The sequence below is a fragment of the Theropithecus gelada genome, chromosome 8 (genome assembly GCF_003255815.1).
Source record: "Theropithecus gelada isolate Dixy chromosome 8, Tgel_1.0, whole genome shotgun sequence".
NCBI classification, from domain to species: Eukaryota; Metazoa; Chordata; class Mammalia; order Primates; family Cercopithecidae; genus Theropithecus; species Theropithecus gelada.
This window is the reverse complement of record NC_037676.1, coordinates 97,360,796-97,380,734: the sequence shown is the minus strand read 5'-3', so window position 1 is coordinate 97,380,734 and position 19,939 is coordinate 97,360,796. Positions and strand designations below refer to the sequence as shown.

General features: G+C 41.2%; 1 protein-coding gene across 14 annotated transcripts in view; it reads right to left on the bottom strand.

The window, feature by feature from the left end:
- Window positions 1-19,939, bottom strand: part of NDUFAF6 (NADH:ubiquinone oxidoreductase complex assembly factor 6) — a 165,202-nt gene that overhangs the window by 26,313 nt on the left and 118,950 nt on the right. For 2 of the 14 annotated variants that reach the window (XM_025393391.1, XM_025393387.1), the window contains exons 1-4: window positions 9,907-10,136; window positions 4,183-4,286; window positions 1,840-1,946; window positions 386-508 (exon numbers count right to left, since the gene is read on the bottom strand). Coding sequence is in view for 8 of the 14 variants with exons in the window: in XM_025393387.1 (XP_025249172.1) it covers window positions 386-472 (87 nt within the window). In the remaining 6 variants the exon portion in view is untranslated. Of the gene's footprint in view, window positions 1-385; window positions 509-1,242; window positions 1,345-1,839; window positions 1,947-4,182; window positions 4,287-9,906; window positions 10,137-19,939 lie in introns of those variants that run through there. The other 12 variants (XM_025393384.1, XM_025393390.1, XM_025393392.1 and 9 more) reach the window with 9 other exon arrangements.

Genomic DNA, 19,939 nt, shown 5'->3' with positions numbered 1-19,939 from the left:
GTGTTCTACAGCCCAGAACCTGCATTAAAACACTGGTATAAGGAGCTGCTGTTAGGCAGAGAGAACAGAAAATTTTACTTGCTATTGCATCAAAATGTGCAGGATTTAAATTCTGCAGGCAAATATGGAAATGTGGAAAACACAAGTTATTATATAGAGACTAATTCTTCCTTTTTCCTTTAATAAACGAATACACAAAAGACCTTTGTAAATTATTAGTGGGTGATTTTAAATTTCTGTGCCAAAACTATAACAGCTCTGAATACATAAGCCTAAGAATATTTTCAGAATAGATTCCACTATAATCACCAGTACCCAAATTGTATCCATCAAAAAGTAGACTCGAATAATATTCTTACAAATCAAAAGTAGTAATTTTTTTTACCTTCCATAGTTCAATGGCCACAGGCTGATGTGGTGGTTTGTCACAGTATATATCTTCCACAGTTTTTTTCCAAAACTGTATTCGCATCAGTCCAATTGTTTTCTCAGAGACTGAGTCTTTAACCTACAAATAGGGTTTAAAAACTTTAGCAAATGCATTCTACTCTCTAAAAAATCAGTATATTTGAGGGAATTTTTTGAGTTAATGTAACTGTTCTATATTATGACTATGGTGGCAAATACATGACTACATTTTTTAAAACCTATAGAAGACAACGAAGAGAGAATTTTACGCATGTACTTTCAAATAAATTCATTTATTCATTCTTTAATCTTTTTTTAAAAAAAGAAGATTATTAGATTGTCTCCCTCACTCACTACTAAGAATGGCCTTCTGGCCGGACGCAGTGACTCACATCTATAAACCCTACACTTTGGGAGGCCGAGGTGGGTGGATCACCTGAGGTCAGGAGTTCAAGACCAACCTGGCCAAAATGATGAAACCCTGTCTCTACTAAAAATACAAAAAATTAGCTGGGCGTGGTAGTGGGTGCCTGTAATCCCAACTACTCAGGAGGCTGAGGCAGGAGAATCGCTTGAATCCGGGAGGCAGAGGTTGCAGTGAGCCAAGATCACACCACTGCACTCCAGCCTTGGCGACAAGAGCAAAACTCCGTCCAAAAAAAAAAAAAAAAGAATGGCCTTCTTAGGTTGAGGCAAGAATCACCAACACAAGCTAAATCTAGGAGGTAAATTTGGATGAGGAATATGGTCTTAAAAGGTCTCCTCACAGGCTGCTTATTAGTAGCAAGGGAAAAAGGATTAACATCTTGACTCAGTGACTAAAATTAACATTACTGCTGGGAGTCAGATAGATATTTCATGCCTCCTTGTGACTCTAAAGAGGACACAGACCACTTACGTAACATTACTCTAGGAATCCGTAAGTTTAATATGATCCTGATGAAAAATAAACCCCAAATGAGAACCATTTTAATTCTTAAAAGAAGCAATATTATTTAAAATATGTCAATGTCACAAAATGCAAAGAAAGGCTATGGAAATGTTCCAGAATAAAGGAGGCTAAAGAGACAGAAAACTAAATGTAATACGTGATCCTAGATTAGATCCCATAGAGAAGGGGAAAAAAATGCCATAAAGGACCTTACTGGGTCAATTGACAAAACTGAAAACCAGATGGTAGATCAAATAAAAGTATTGCATCAATGTTAAGTTTATTTTCTCGTAAGTGTCCTGTGGTTATGTAAGGATTATCCTTATTCTTACGAGATACACACTCAAGTTTATAGGGATAAGGGCCATGGTATAGTCAAGTTACTCTAAAATGATTCATAAAAAGAGAAATGTACATATACACATATGAGGATACAATGATAATGCAAATGGGACAAAATATTCACAACAGGGTCTGAGTATTGTTTGTACTACTCTTACTTTTCCATATGTGAAATTACTTCCAAATACTCTGGTGGTGGGTGGGTTTCTTAGCAATGTTTAGTGTTCAGATCCCAGTGGCATACAGTACAGCAGCAAGAGTAATCCTTTCAAAATATAACCAAGAGGTGATGGCTCTCTGCTCAGAACCCTCCAGTGGCTTCCCATCTCACTCAGTCAAAGTGATTTTAATGGTGTCTCCAAGACCTTACCTTTCTGACCCAGGTGCCCCTAACTGAATCTCCTCCCACGCACCCTGCCCTGCTCTGCTGGACCACCTGCCTTCTTCTGTTCTTTGAGCAGGCACACTTGCACCTCAGAGACTGCACTTGCTGTTCCTTCTGCCTAGAAAACTCTCTGTCCACATATCTGTACAGCTCACTCCCTCACCTCCTTCAAATCTCTGCTCCAATGCCACCTTGCCTGTAAGGTTTCTCCTAACCATCCTACATAAAACAGGAACCCCTGGTGTACCCTGCCTTCACAGCCTCCTTATCCTGCTTTATTTCTCTCCATCTGACACGTTACACAATGATTTATTTGTTCATTGAGTGCAGACCCTGTTTCATGTCATGTGCATATAGCATTGAATACAGTCTATATAAAGTGCCTGCATTCAGTCAACACTTGTTGAATGAGTGAATAAACAAGACTCTGTGTGCAAAGAAGTAGCAAGATGTACAAAGTGTATAAAGAAGTACAAAGTGACAGAATTCAGAAGGACCTCTGGGGGTTTATTAAAAATAAAATTGTATTGACTGGGTGCAGTGGCTTATGCCTGTAATCCCAGCCAGCACTTTGGGAGGCTGAGGCAGGAGAATCACTTGAGGCCAAGAATTTGAGACCAGCCTGGACAAAATAGCAAGACTCTGTCTCTAAAAAAAAAAAAAGAAAAAAAAAAAAACTGTTTTTAATTAGCCAGGTATAGTGGCACATCTACAGTTCCAGCTACTTGGTAGGCTGAGGTGGGAGGATCGCTTAAAGCTCAGGAGTTCAAGGTTACAATAAGCTGTGATCATGCCACTGCACTCCAGCCTGGGTGACCTGTCTGTAAAATTAAAAATTAAAAAATTAAATTTTAATCATTTAAAAAGGATAATAAAGACCAAGGTGGGAACTATTTATGGCTAAACGGTGACTGATTTAACATGCTGATGTACAGTTTACACTTGAAAAGGCATGAGGTGAAAAATCATAACCCATGACTTCCAGGAAGATACCAGAGGAAAAAAGAGCCAGTCTATTAGACTTTCTGCAGACTCATAGTTGTGAATCTCAGTTGTGCCTCGGTGCCATATTCACATCCTTTTATTTGTTCCTTGTTCACTTCCTACTATATTCCCTGAGAATCTGTGTCAAAATTTGCTACTCTCTTTAAGACTCTGAACCCTCTCCTGCTCCCTCACTCCCAATATCTGACCTCTCAATTTATGACTAAGAAGATTAAGGCTGTTTCAGTTTTCACTCTCTCATCTCCATCCACTATTTCAATTTATTTTGTATTTGCACATATTCTTTCCATTCTAAAGAAGAAAAAAGGATCTCTCCTTCCTTTGGAATTCTTAGACAAAAGTGAATTAATATGATCTAAGGTCCTGGTTTGCTACAATTGCTTTCATTCCCTACTCACATTAAAGCTAAAACCTCAATTTAAAAAGTGCTTTGAAAAACTGCTATATACATGTAAATTATGCAATTGTTGGAAAGAATAAGCAGTAATTCTCTGACTAACCTATTTAATTAACAGACAAATGTGCAACGTTAATGGCACAGTTTTATAATATCCTCAGGAAGAGAAATAAAAAATTCCAGAATGGCATTTATAGAACCATTAAGTTCATTAGATAGTTTTATTTATTTATTTATTTATTTTTTTTTTTTTTTTTTTTTTTTTTGAGACGGAGTCTCGCTCTGTCACCCAGGCTGGAGTGCAGTGGCCGGATCTCAGCTCACTGCAAGCTCCGCCTCCCGGGTTTACGCCATTCTCCTGCCTCAGCCTCCCGAGTAGCTGGGACTACAGGCGCCTGCCACCTCGCCCGGCTAAGTTTTCGTATTTTTAGTAGAGACGGGGTTTCACTGTGTTAGCCAGAATGGTCTCGATCTCCTGACCTCGTGATCCGCCCGTCTCGGCCTCCCAAAGTGCTGGGATTACAGGCTTGAGCCATAGATAGTTTTATTTTTGGTATTGAATTATTAAGCCTAAACAGTTAGCAGGGAAAAGAAATCACTAGCAGAGACCTTAAACACATCTAACATATAAATTACAACTATATTTCTTTATTGTTCAGCATTAAACACATTATATCACCATTTTCCAATTAATATTTTAAGGTATCTTAATACCAGCCTGAGCCAGTTCCACATTAAAAGCCCTCAGTGCAAAAACAGAGCTTCGGGATTCTGCAGGGAGCAGCAGGGAGCATAAATAACCTTCATAATCCCGTTTCCTGTAACAGACAGAAAAAAAAGACAGTTACTCTTCACTTTCCAAGTTGCACATAAAAATACTGACCAAAATTAACTGAAAACAAAAAGGCTTCAGGTTGGGCGCAGGGGTTCGTGCCTGCAATCCCAGCACTTTGGGAGGCTAAGGCGGGCGGATCACTTGAAGCCAGGAGTTCAAGGCTAGCCTGGTGAAACCTCATCTCTACTGAAAATACAAAAATTAGTTGGGCATGGTGGCATGTGCCTCTAATCCCAGCTACTTGAGAGGCTGAGGCCCGAGAACTGCTTGAGCCCAGGAGGCGGAGGTTGCAGTGAGCCCAGATTGTACCACTGTACTCCAGCCTGGGTGACAGAGCAAGACTCTATCTCAAAAAAACAACAACAATGTGAGGCTTCAGTTCAGAAAGGGCCTGACATGTCTTATTTTTTATATCTGTTCCTTAAAAATTATGAAAAATGTACCCCAATGCCACCTAATCTCTATTAATTTACTTTGACTTATGTAGTACTTATAATTTTAACTGTTTCAGAATCACTTTTGTTTTAGTAAGAATTCAAATGAGCTTCAAAAGTACAAATCAAGTTAAAATAGTTCCAGCAAATATTGGGGTGAATGTATGGTTTTTAAGACACATAGATACATAGAAAGGCAGAGATAAGACATAGAAATTCATGGAGGACTGTGTGCACACATACGTTTCCTTGCAACACCTGCTGAAAGAGCCTAGAAATAACAATACCCCCAGCCTCCACCCCATATTTCCAGTATTGGTGAACACACCTAGCACCCAGATCTTGGTTTCTGAAACCATTCTCCACTGAAAGAAACTAGGGCTCTGATATTTGGATATTTGTCTCCTCCAAATCTCATATTGAAATGTGACCTCCACAACGTTAGAGGTGGGGCCTGGTGGGAGGTATCTGGGTTACAGGGGTGGATCCCTTGTGAATGGCTTGGTGCCATCTCCTTGGGGATAAGTGAGTTCTCTATTAGTTCATGCTAGAGCTGGTTGTTTAAAAGAGCCTGGCACCTCCTCCCTTCTCTCTTTTGCTTCCTCTCTTGCCATGTGATACGCCTGCTCCCCTTCATCTTCTGCCACAAGTAAAAGCTTCCTGAGGCCTCGCCAGAAGCTGAGCAGACACTGTGCATGCTTCTTGTACAGCCTGCAGAACCATGAGTCAAAGAAACCTCTTTTCTTTATAAATTACCAAGTCTCAGATATTCCTTTATAGTAATGCAAAACAGACTAACACAGGCGCCTGGAAGGAATGACTGACTTCATTCCTAGGGCAGGGAAAATACAAGGTAAGTCTGAAACATCTTCTTGAGCAGTAAGTAAAGAAATGTTTAAAGAATGGAGGAAACTTCTCAAAAGAACACAGAAACTGGCTTAACAGAGCTCTCACTGGCCAAGTCCAGAGCAATTTCAGGATCAAAAAATAATGATAGGGCCAGGCATGGTGGCTCATGCCCATAATCTAGCACTCTGGGAGGCAGAGCAGGGAGGATGCCTTGAGGCCAGGAGTTCAAGACCAGCTTGGACAACATAGTGAGACGCTGTCTTTACAAAACACTTAAAAAATAAAAAAATTAGCTAGGCATGGTGGCATGGGCCTGTGGTCCTAGCTACTTAGGAAGCTGAGGTGGGAGGATTACTTGAGCCCAGGAGTTCAAGGTTACAATGAGCTATGATCATGCCACTGCACTCCAGTCTACAGGAGATTCTGTCTCTAAAATAAATAAATAAATAAATAAATAATAGTAACAATTTGAAACAGGACTCTATGAGCCTGTACCAATAAAAATTAATAAACAGGAAGAGAATGAAAAACCTGACAACCAATACAATGACTACTATTAAATTTAGAAGACATGATGGAATTTTTAAAAATCACCATTTGATAACTATCATGGTATTAACTGATTCAGATAAAAATCATCAATAAATGCCCGAAAATGTTAAAGGGGTAAAAGTTTGATGGAAACAGAATATTTACATAGTACTGAAGTATCTCTCCACAAAGTGTGCATTTCTTGCTTATAATTAACATTTTTAATTAAGTTTACAAAAAAAAAAATCTGGAAGTCACCTTTGCAACCACAGGTTAACATCATAGTAATAGGACAAATCAATGTCATGTGCTTCCTGATACGATATGGAGAGAAAAGCTGAGTGTCCCTTCTGTGATATTCCTGCCGAAAATGCATGTCATGAGAAAATATTAAAAACCCAAATCAAAGGAGATTTCTACAAAGGAACTGGCCTATTCTCTTCAAAAAAAATATCAAGCTCATGAAAGCTAAGACTTAAAGAATTGTTCCAGATTGGAGAAGACTAGAGAGATATAACTAAATGGAGCACATGATTTTGGATGTATGAAAAACCTAATAAGATAATCAGCAAAACTTGAATGGGGCCTGTGGATTAAATGGTAATATTGGATCAATATTAATTTCCTGATTTTGATGGCTGTACGGTGATTCTACAGGACAGCATCCTTGTACTTATGATATATAGACCAAAGTATTAAGGGCAGATAACGGAGTATCATGTCTGCATCTTATCCTTAAATGTTTCAGAGTGTTAAAAATGAGGGAATCTGCTAAAGAGTATATTGGATCTCTGTGTACTATTTCTGTAATTTTTATGTAAATTTACAATTACTTCAAAATAAAATGTTACGAACATATAGACCTTACCATATTCACTCCAGGAAAGATGACTTAAATATAAGGTACTTACCAGACTACTTACCTACTTTAACACACTGGAACCTTCTTACAAAACAATATTTAATATGCGTCTAACCTGGGTCTCACCCCATAGAGTTTAGGTACTAAAATTCACATTGTTTCCACTTTTCAACTGGTTCACATTTTGTCAGGTCCCTAACAGAGAACTTAAACTGCTTCTAGTCATTCCCTTGACAATCTCCCCCAATTGCCACATAAACCAAACGAAGAGGTCACAAACAGTAACCTTGCTATCTCAAGAGTACTACTAAAAAGATCTCACCCTAAGCAGTTTCACCTACAAAATGGTTCCCCAAAAGTTTCTAAGGACAGCGAAGGTAAAGCAGCTCTATAATTGACATTTTAAAATTGTATTTTAACATAAAAAGTCTCTGAACTTCAGAAGTGTTTAAAACACTTGAACTTGGCCAGGCGCAGTGGCTCAAGCCTGTAATCCCAGCACTTTGGGAGGCCAAGACAGGCGGATCACGAGGTCAGGAGATCGAGACTATCCCGGCTAACACGGTGAAACCCGTCTCTACTTAAAAAGTACAAAAAACTAGCCGGGCGAGGTGGCAGGCGCCTGTAGTCCCAGCTACTCGGGAGGCTGAGGCAGGAGAATGGCTTAAACCCGGGAGGCGGAGCTTGCAGTGAGCTGAGATCCGGCCACTGCACGCCAGCCTGGGCAACAGAGCGAGACTCCATCTCAAAAATAAAATAAAATAAAATAAAACACTTGAAGTTAACATGAAACAGTGAGAAAAACACTGAATGGGAATCAAACTACAATCTTAACTTCCATCACCAACTGATTATTAATAGAAATGACACCAATGGCTCCTATTTCCCAATTTCTAAATGAAGCTTATTAACCTATCAAAGTTATCTCCTAAAAATAAGCAGTATGTGAGGTACTTCAAGCTTCTTAGAGGGAAATGAAAAATGAAATGAAGATATAATAGAACTGTAGCAACTATTGGAAAATAAATCTTCCACACAGCTAAGGATTTGCCCTATTAACAAGTTTATTTTTTAATTTTGAATGGAAATTTTTCTAAACAATATTACCTCCTTCAACACATTAAACAGGATATACTGATTAGCCATTTCTTCATCACTTAGATCATTGTTATAAATATGAATTATTGAACTATGGATATACAAGGATGTCCTAAGCATCTAACCAAGATCCAGTTACCTGAGAGCTGTCCCAGACAATGAGAAATGCCATATTATGGATGTATATATAAGAGCTTTATGTGGCAATAGGGCCAATAACCTCTCATTCATTCTAACATTTATGCAGTGCCTACTATGTGCCAGGCACTGTTCCAGACACTGAAGATGGGTACTGACTTGAATTTAGTCAAGAGAGACAGATGTATGAGAAACAAGCACATGGGGTATTAGGATTGTTGTGCATTAGTACCATGGACCTGTGCCCCTGAGGCACAAAGGAAGTGATTCTCTGGTGAGACTGCAGTAAAGAACATTACTGCACTTCAGCTCCACCAGTAGTACCTCCTCACCTTCTCACTACAGCCTGAGGCTCTGCGTTTATTCTCCTCAAAGTCAAAGTCAGAGAAGCCTATGTAAATTAGGCTTGAGATTTTCGCAAGAAAATCTTGTTTTGACACTGTCTTCCAGGCTAGAGTGCAGTGGAGCGATCTTGGCTCACTGCAACCTCCACCTCCCAGGCTGAAGCGATCCTCCCAGGTCAGCCTCTGGAGAAGCTGGGACCACAAGCGCGGGACACAAGGCCCAGCTAATTTTTGTATTTTTTTGTAGGGATGGGGGTTCACCATGTTGGCCAGCCTGGTCTCAGACAGCTAGGCTCAAGCAATCCGCCTATCTCAGCCTCCTAAAGTGCGGAGATTACAGGCGTGAGCCACTGCGGCTGGCCCACAATTTTTAAAAAGTGATTATAAACAAAACACTGAAATGCATGTATTTTGTTGTGTTATGCTACTTTTCTCTAAAATGGAATTTTTTTAAAAAAGGTTTTATTTGCATAATGAACTTCAAGGTAGTTCAGTTATTCGAGTACTTGTGATAAGTCCTTCAGACCAAGTACTTCGAGACCTTACCCCACTCTTTCAAATGAGACGCAGAAGGGCATCGGGGCTTAAGCCACTGGTGTCAGCAGTCAGGCCTAGATTCCCAGGGGCCCCTGCCGCATGAACCAGGTGACCTGATTTATCCAACCCACCTCCACAAATGATTAAGGAGCGACACCCAAGTGCCAGGCCTTCCTAGCGCGCCGCCCAACAAACAAAACACTTCAGGGTTCTGACTTTATGAGGCTATTCTTGTGAACCTCTGGCAAATTATCTACTCACTATAAAAACCCCGTTTCCTTGTATGTTAAATGAGGTAATAATGACTTCCACTCACTGTGCCCTTACTATATGCCAGGCATTGTTCTAAATTCTTTATTACTCACAACCTTAAATGATAGGTCTACATTTGTCCGTTGCAACTTGTAACGAAGACTAATTACTCGTAATCTACTTTGCATAATGCCAGGCACACAGAACTCAAAGTTGGCTACCGTTGTCATTAAAATTAATAGACGTTCTGTGAATAAAAAAGGTTATTCATGCAAAAACGCTGAATTCGGTTAAAATTAAGGTTCGGATAAGGCGACAAGCGTGGGCAGTCGAAAGAATTTTGCCATAATTTTGTTACCCATGTGAATGTTCCTGTGGGCTCGCTGCCTCCGTACACCCACACGCGGCGCCCACTAGAACGCACACCCAGAAAGGCACGAGGAAGGCGCCGGTCCGATCTCTCAAACGTCAGGTCGGACGCGAGGCGCAGCCGCTCCCACCCCGGGACCCCGCTTCCCGACCACCCCCGCCCTCCCTGGGAAGGTCGCGTTCGCTCACCGCAGCAGCTCCAGGCAGTAGTGGTCAGTGCCCCAGGTGCCCGGTCCGCTGGCCGCAGCCACGCTCCGCCCAGACACCTCCGGCCCGGGCAGCCGCCGCACGCGCGCATACAGACCCAGAGGCGGCCGGCGGCAGCACAGGCCGGGGATGCCAAGCCGCAACGGTCCCCAGGCAGAGCCTTGCACGGAGGCCGCCATGACGCCGGCACTGCGTGCCCTTCGACCTCACGCAGTCGGCGCGCAGCTACGCCCCCGCCACGCCCCTGCAGGTCCCCTTAAGCTCCTTTGAGTCGCTGGAAGGCCGCCTCCGGACGCCGCTTGAAGAAGAGCCAGGTGTCGCTGTGGTCCTCTGCATCTGGGCCGCCGCTGCGACTCTTTGACCCTCGTTCCAGGAAAGACCCGCCCAAGTCCGTCCGACCCCTCCTGGACTCTTCTCCTTCCCCGACGTGTATCCACAAGCGACCTCAGAGCACCTACAAGAAGGGATGGGTGCTGCCGGTGAAAGAAGTAGCTGTCAGAATCACGCCCCACCTCCCCTATACCCTAAATCCACCATGAGGACAGAACACCTTGCATCGTTTCTCAACAGCTGCGCCCTTGGCACTTTGGGCGCAATAGCGCTGTCCCGCTCGTTGCTGAAAGTTTGCCATACGTGAATGCCCAGGCTTGGTGACCACCAAACGCCCACACGCCCCCAAAGGCCTCTGGAAATGTCGCCCTGTTTGGGAACTACTGGCCACCTAACACCTCCAGGACAAAAGCACACACATCTCTGAGAGAAGCCACACAGTAGGCCATTATCAACCACTACCTATAGCTCACCTGTTTGCTGACTTTTTTCTCCCACTATCCTCTGGGTTCCATATGGGCAGAGCCATTATTTTGTTTCCTGCTTTATCCCCAATGGCTGTCACTTAAAAATTGTGGAAGCTGAAGTGCCTCAGTTCACATAAATAGTAAGTAGTCAGGTACGATCCAAACATTCCAAATATCTGTGTTATTCCACAGTCTTATTTGGACAGGGAAGGGAAGTGAGGAAGGCCGTAGACCAGAGCCTGTTTTTCTGGGGCTCCAAGGTCCAGCATGGAACTCCAAGGAGTCAAACTTCTCAACGTAAACCTGACCTTTCAGGTCCTTAGGAAGATGTATTTATCAAGGCAGGAAAACAGAGCTTTTGACAGTTTACTAGCTTGATTTATAACTTTTTTTTTTTTTGAGACAGAGTCTCACCCTCTCCAGGCTGGAGTGCAGTGGGGAGATCTTGGCTCACTGCAACCTCCACCTCCCGGGTTCATGCGATTCTCCCGCCTTAGCCTCCAGAGTAGCTGGGACTACAGGCACACGCCACCACATCCAGCTAATTTTTGTATTTTTAGTAGAGATGAGGTTTCACCATGTTGGCCAGGATGGTCTCGATCTCCTGAGCTCGTGATCCACCTACCTCAGCCTCCCATAGCGGTGGGATTAACTTTGAATATTTGTTCGCATGGTATGTTGGCCTCCTTTGGTACTCTTACCTTCAGGCCCTTCAAATATTAGAGGTGGGTCTAGCTGCTACCAACTAGCTGATCCCAGCCAGCAGTTGCCTACACTTGAATCCCAGTGACACCTCTTGCCTCCAGATTTGCCTAGACTTTTCTTGCTGTGGCCAGACTGGTTCTTTCTAAAATGTCCATCTGATCATGGCGTTTCCCTACTTGGCAGCATTTACTGTGTGTTGTATGCAGTCCCTCCATGATGTGGCCTCAGTTTACCTTTCTGCCGCAACTCTGGCCACTTGCCTTTGTGACTCCAAGTTAATGTTTCTGTTTAAACCCAAGGGAAAGCACCTTGTTCTCTGGACCTAAGAACTCTAACCAATTCATGCAACTTTGGTTTTTACTCTCTGAGATTACCTCTCTTCATCCTGTGTAGTAGCAGAACCCCGGTGGCAGGTCCTTTCATCACCAGTGATTGGTTCAGGACAGTGCATATTTCCCTGATCTGGCCAATCAGACTTGAGAACAAGTCTACTGTGGTGCTTCTGAGAAAGTTGCTTCACTAATAAAAGGAAACATAAAATTCAATATACTACATATGAAATATTCTTGGCAAAAAGGCTTAACATCAAGTTAATTAAGCTTCTAAATCTAATTTTAAAGTTTCTAAGAAAAAGACAAGAAACAAGATAAATGATACCACGGGGAAACAAATCAGAAAAATTCGAAAGAAAAACCCAATATCACTCCTGAGATCAGGTTATAACAGGTCTGCACCTTCCATATTTCATCTTGGGTTCTCTCTCTCGCTCTCTCTCATCACTAACTCTGTGGGAAGCTAGCTGCCGTGACACATGAGGGAGATTAGTCCTTTGTCTGTAATATAGATCATTATTATTTTCCCCAGTTTGGTTTAGTTTTGTCTTTGCTTGTGGAATCTTTGCCATGCAGAAATTTTGCAATATATTTTTATGTAGTCAAATTTACAATATTTACTTTTATGGCTTCTGGATTTTGCACAGTCTTTGGAAAGGCCTTCCACATTTAAAATGTGTTAAAAGAATCCCTTGCCTTCTTCTAGTCCTTCTGGTTTCTCTTGTAGTACCTGTAGATTTCACTTTTTTACATTTCTTTCATTTTTTTGTTTTTGGAGGGGTAAATATTAGGAAGATATGGATCCAACTTTTTTCTTTATATCTAGTAGTTGTCTTACTATCATTTATTCAGTATTCCACCTTTTCCTCCTTTGATTTGAGATGCTTCCTTTTTCACAGAATAAACTCATGCATATATTTTGTGTCTATAGTGTTCCATTTGTCTATTAACGTTCTAGTAGTAAGCTCTTTTAACTATTGCGTCTTTACAATATGTTTTCATAGATATCTAATAGGGCTAGTCCTTCTTCATTACTCTTTTTCTCTTCCCCGGTCTTCCTGGCCATTCTTGTTTATTTTCCCATTCGACTTTTAGGATCAGCTTTTCGATTAAAAGAATTCTGAAGGTAGTTTTATTACAGCTATGTTAAATTTATACCTAGGAAAACTGGTATTTTTATTATATTGAAACTTCATCAACATTTTTTATTACAGCATTATAGTTAATCTTATTGATATATGTAACACATTAACTATGCCCTTATTCAATCCTTGTATTTTCCACAGTTAAATAAATTTAGATGAACCACTATTAAAAAAGAAAAACAATTTTTCTATACTTATGCAACACTTCTGACACTAAATGTATAGATCTTCCACACCAAGCATTTTCAGGACTACACAGTTAGGACAGAATCCACAGGTTCAGAGCTCAGCCTCACAAGGCTGCCCCCTACTTTGGACACCAGTAGCAATTAGTGAGTCCTCAGATTACCCATGCTTTTGTTTGACTTGGCTACAAATCAGGAATTTGCAGGACCTTCCTCCTCAGGTTTGATAATTTGCTATGATGGCTCCCAGATATCAGGGAAACACATATATATATTTACTGGTTTATTATAAAGGATATAGATGAAGGTCAAAGAACAAATATAACACATTTATAACAAAAGATGCTTCTCTCACCCCATCAGTCAGGAAATTATAAGGCTTTTAGGAGCTCTGGGTTAGGAACCAGGGGTAGAGACCAAATATATATTTCTTACTGTTACAATTATGGTTAAATTTTTGCTCATATCTGTGATTATTACCTTATAATATATTCCTAGAAATAGAATCACTAATCAAAACTGTGCATCTTTGAGATATCTGGCATTGACAAATTTCTTACCAAATAAATTATATACTCCCACAAACTGTGGATAAAATACTAGATTTATTAAATTTTTAAAAATAGCCTTGCTACTCTAATAGGCAAAAAGTGGTATCTCACTTTTCTTCTTTCTTTTCTTTCACTAGTTTAAACTTGTCACTAGATATATCACTTTTAATTTGTACTTATTTGACTATTAATGAGACATTTTTTATTTATTACATGTTTGTACTCAGTTTTGAGCATTTTGTTAACATCTTTACCCATTTTTTAAAGTTAAAAACTTAGTCATTTATTTCAAAGTATAAATTTTTTCTTACCCATTTTTATTTTAATGGTCTTTTCCTTTTGATCTGTATGGCTTCTGTATATTAAGGCTATTAAGTCTCTTGTCATATTTGTGTCAAATAATCAGTGCGCTTATTTTTAATTGTTTATAACAATGTTTCATTGTATGTATTTTTATTTTAAAAGATGCACATAGTCGATTAATAAATTAAATAATACAGAAGCATGTATAATAAAAAGTAAAAGTTCTCTCTTCCCTTGCCCCTTGTTCCTACTGGTAAGAAATATATGTGGTGATGTTTTGGACTTTTTTTTTTTTTTTTTTTTGAGATGGTGTCTCGCTCTGTTGCCCAGGCTGGAGTGCAGTGGCACAATCTCAGCTCACTGCAACCTCCGCCTCCCAGGTTCACGCCATTCTCCTGCCTCAGCCTCCTGAGTAGCTGGGACTACAGGCGCCCGCCACCACGCCCGGCTAATTTTTTGTATTTTAGTAGAGATGGGGTTTCACAGTGTTAGCCAGGATGGTCTCGATCTCCTGACCTTGCGATCTGCCCGCCTCGGCCTCCCAAAGTGCTGGGATTACAGGCGTGAGCCACTGCACCCGGCCTTGACTTCCAAAATTTTCAGCTTTTTATGTTGTCAAATCTATAGAACTTTTTCTTTGTTAATATCTATTGTTTGTTTATGTTTACAAAGACCTTTCCCATACAGAATTAGGGGTATTGGGGAGCCAACGTGAATATGGAGAAACTAGCAGGTAGGCTATTCAGGTTGTCCAGGCAAGAGATTCTTGAGGCTTGGACTGGGATGATGGCAGTGGAGATATAAAGAGGTGGATGGATCAGTATATAACTTAGAGGTTGGCTTGCTGATTGATTGATTGATTGGTTGGTTGGTTGATTGATGGGGGAGGAAGGAAATAAAAGGGAGAAATAAATGATGGTTTCTAAATTTTTGACATAAGCAACTGGGGAATGGGGAATCTTTTCCTGAGCTGAGGAATGTGAAGGCTTTAAGGGTGAATGAGGATAGTTTGATGCATGATACCTTCCTGGATGCTCTTTGTTGATACATGACTCTTTTTAGCAGGTCCCCTAAATACAGGGTGACACTTCTTCAACTCTTTGCTGCTGCTCTTGATCTTTATTCTTTGACCTGCTCTGTTCTTTTGAGTTTACAAAGTGTTCTTGAGTTTGTCTCGTGTTCTCTTTGATGACTCCTTCCTGGGTACTAATGTGGGCTGGGTTTTTCATTACCTAGTCTGTGGTGTGATTCAGAAGGAGGACTGGAGGGTCATAATAATCAGGGAGGTACTCCTGCGTGATTTCTTCTTTATTGGATTGCTGCAATGAGGGCCCTGGGGCAGGTTCCTGAAGGCTGGTGCTGCCTCTCAGCACCACCTCATCAAAGGAGAACCAGGCTAATCAGTGTGTGGCCTGAAATGGACAGTTGGAGCTAATCAGTAAAAACATAGTGAGTTTGTTGTTGTTGATGATGTTGTTACTGCGTAGAATAGTGCCCAATGAAACTTCTAGTCTGTCTTGAACTCCACAAACAGGTTCAGAGGACACCATTATTTCAAAACATCAAAGCAAGATCAGAGTGCCTACACTAGGGAAAGAATAAGTCATTCCCCACCCCTGCCCCGTGCAATCAGTTCGATGCTGGCATATGACTGCTGTCTCTTAATGGTCCAGAGAACATGTCTCTGACTTCCTGCCAAAAGGACGCATACTGAATTTTTTTCTGAGAATGGCTGTGACTTGTGAGGAGCTGTTCTGTGCACATACTGCCTCCTGATTCATCTAGCAACCAGTAGCACGTGCCAAGAAGGGAAAAGGCTCACAAGAGTTGGAAATACAGTCTGTTGCCTTGGGATAGTGTTTCTGGACAAAACATTCTAAGGAAATAAGAAATTTCATCCTAGCTGATCCACAATTCTATTACATAACTGAAGGTCACACCTGGTGCTAAGTTAAATATTTGTCACTAAAGATATTTCCATTTGGCAAACAAAATATTGTGGGATTATGCTGTTCCCTCTTTCTAGAATGTGCTTGTGTGCTGTATCTTCAAGGAGGCCATTTGGTGATAATCCCAAATCCCTAGCCTTTAACCAGCCACCTATGGCTGCCTCTACAGACTCCCAAGAGAGCTACACAGAGGACAGTCCTGGCAAATGAGCGCTGTTTATTACACTGTTTTTACAAACCCCACTGCTAAGCTTGTCTGGATCACTTCAAAGGCAGAAAGACATGTAGGAAGACAAACCCAACAAAAATGGTGTGATTCAAGACCTAAATCAAAGTAACTAAGCTGCAACTCGAGGCGTTCCTGAGATTTGGGGTTATAGGAGGAGAGCTCGAAGTTTGTCATTGTCACCACAAAAGTTCTAATGCCCTTTTCCCATTTCATGAACTTCTACTCATCCCACGAACACCTATTTAAATGCCTCTTCCTTTCTGAATTTTCCTTGACCATAACCCCATCCAAGAAAAAAAGAGTTGTTCCCTCAGTTTTGATCCTATAACAATTTGTGTTCGTGTTTGATCACTTTGCCAGGGCTTATTGTGGTGATGTGTTTATATGGCCCTCTTCCCAGACTGCCAAAGGTATATGTTTCTTACTCCTCTTTTTATCTCCAGTGCCTGGCCAAGTGCCTGGCATTGGGAGGTGTTTAGTGTATTGTTCTGAAGACCAAGTGTTTTGGCACCGGAAATAAGATACCAGGTTATGCAGTGTGTGCACTGCACAAACATGCCTGGCTGAGGGAGCAAGAGGGGCTGGTGTGGGCTGGTGTGGGATTGTCTCTGCTCAGAGGAAGGGCAGCCTTTCTCTTCACACAGAGAGGCATGTGCCTGCAGGGCTGCCTCAGCCCAGATGGGGACCTTCTCATTTACAACAAGGCACCATATAGGCTTGCAGTCTTAGCGACTGAAAGAGCAAATCAGACTCAGCAAGTTTAAGAAGGGCAGAATATGAAGAAAATACAAAATTGAAAGGAATATTTCCCCTTGTGAAGGGTTTCCACTATTTGTTTAATAGTCAAGCCTTACAGTTATCTGATTTTAAGGAACCTATCGTCAGCTATGAAAAAGAGAAACTTGAATGCATCATGCTTTTTGGGTAGTTTCCTTATCCTCAATTACCTTTGTTTTTTGGAGATGGAGCTTCACTCTTGTCACCCAGGCTGGAGTGCAATGGCGTGATCTCAGCTCACTGCAACCTCTGCCTCCCAGGTTCAAGCAATTCTCCTGCCTCAGCCTCCCAAGTAGCTGGGATTACAGGCACCCACCACCACACCCAGCTAATTTTTGTATTTTTAGTAGAGATGGGGTTTCACCATGTTGGCCAGGCTGGTCTCAAACTCCTGATCTCAGGCGATCCTCCCGCCTCGGCCTCCCAAAGTACTGGGATTACAGGCATGAGCCTCCATGCTGCCCGGCCCTCAATTACCATTTTTTAAAAAAATATAGAATTGTACAATTTTGGATTTGAAAGAAAGTCATCTATCAATTCAACGGTTTTTGAGCATTTAGTACTAGTTACACACTTAGTATGGAAGGGGCACTAGAAACGAACAAAATTAGCCAATGTCAAATACCTATTAGGTGGCAGATTTTTCATTTGCTAAAAGGATACCTACACACTATTCTCTCAGAAACAAGAAGAGGCAAAGTGGTCACTATGTTATGCAATTGCAGTTTTATTCGTTTCACTCTTTGGTTTCCACTATGATCTTATATTGCCAATTTTTCAATACCAAAGCTGTCATTTCTTTAGGTTTTTTTTTCTCTGTTCACACCTAATGGACCATCAGCCATTCTGGGGCATACCTGCTAAATGTTCCAGAGATTTAATGCACACGAAATCACAGGTAGGAAGAGGAAGATTGATGACCCCTACATAAGACACAGACAAGACTTGTCATAGTTGTCACATGGGTATGGTGGGTTGTTTCTGCACAAGTTGTTTCTAATTAGAATAAATAACTAAAGTTTGAAAATACTATCATTTGCTTTGTGTATATATTAGAGATGAGGAGGGGTGCAGTGGCTCATGCCTGTAATCCCAGCACTTTGGGAGGCCAAGGCAGGCAGATCACTTGAGGCCAGGAGTTTGAGACCAGCCTGGCCAACATGGCAGAACCCCGTCTCTACTAAAAATACAAAAATTAACTGGGCATGGTGGTGCACACCTATAGTCCCAGCTACTTAGGAGGCTGAGGCAGGAGAACTACTTGAACCTGGGAGGTGGAGGTTGTAATGATCCAAGATCATGCCATCACACTCCAGCCAGGGCCTCAGAGCGAGACTCTGTCTCTAAAAAAAACAAAACAAAACAAAACAAAACCATATATATATATATATATATATATATATATATATATATATATATTAGAGATGACTTCAGGTTATCCTGGGGATAATGTCATTTTCAACATGGGAGAGAAAAGGGTGGAGTTACAGCTATGTACCAGAAACCACAAATATCTTGTCTATGCCATAGCCCCTAAGTCAAGTACCCAGGGAATATAGCATATCTGTGAACATCACCCCATCACCCATTGTGTGTATTGTAGGGGGAAGTGGTTAGGAGCCTAAAGGCATATGATGTAATTTCTTCTTTCTTCATCTTGTCCTGTTCCTTCTCTTTCTCATTTCTCTTTTGGCACCTGCATTGGGTTGCTGTCCACTAATGTACCAAGATCAGTTCAATCAGTTCAATACAATTTGTGTTTAATGGGCATCTTTATGCTTGTGTTTTTATCCCAATGTCTGGGTTGCAAACCCTTTCTTCCCATCCCCACCTGTCTTCTCAGATGTTTTCCTGTCTGTCCCCACAAAACAGATTGGGAGCACCTTGAGGAAAGGGAACAAGACTTAAGCTTATTTGTATTTATCCCCTGACTTTATAGTCTAGTGAGTAGTTGCTCAAACATTTTTCTGACATGAAAGTTAATGGATGAATGAATGAATGAATGAATAGGAGGTAATGGGAGGTAAAAAGAAACCCTCACTGTATTGGTGATATTTTATTTATTTAAAAATTCTAAAAAAAAAAAAAAATTCTAAAGCAGGCCAGGTGTGGTAGCTCACACCTGTAATCACAGCACTGGGGGAGGCTAAGGCGGGAGGATTGCTTGAACCCAGGAGTTCAAAACCAGCCTGGGCAACACAGGGAGACCCCATCTGTACAAAAAAAAAAAAAAAAGCAAAGCATGGTGATGCATACCTGGGGTCCCAGATACTCAAAGGCCGAGTTGGGAGGATCTTTCAAGCCCTGGAGGTTAAGACAGCAATGAGCCATGATCACTGCACCCAGCCTGGGTGACAGAGTGACCCTCTGTCTCAGAAAAAAAAAATTCTGAAGCAAACATGTCAAATTATTGAAATTGTCTAAATCAGGATGGCAGACATATGAATATACATTATCTTATTTTCCATATTCTTCATGTTTGGAAACTTCTGTAATACTGAAAAACCAAGATAAGCAGTGGAGGTGATAGCAGTATGACAAAATGTCTTTCTTGAAAGGATGTCATCATTTAATTAGGGACTTGTTCCAAGGCACATGATTGCAGAAGTCTGTTGGATTGTACATTTTTCGGAGTTGACTAGCTAGATGTCAGAATAACAACAAAAAAAAAACCCACAGTAAATAACTCTGAAACTAGAAAAGCAGGAGTTGACACTACCTATCCAATTTGTAGGGTATCCTAGGAATCAGCAGATAAACCCTTTTGTTATTTTCTAATACACACCCAGCCTCTATGAACTATGAAATATTATCAGGAAAAACTGGATCGAACTAGACAACCAGCTACTGGCTAGTTAAACACCTAAGGGTTGGTAGAAGGTCTGTGGACATTTATGGCAAAATAAGTTTGCCTCTTTAAGTCAGATTTACTCTTCCTCTTTATCCTACTTTCTACCTGGAGGGCTGACCTGTATGGACCACATGGATAGATGCTCGTGACTTCTGGCTTCTAGTTGCGTTCATATAGAATCAAAGACAGGG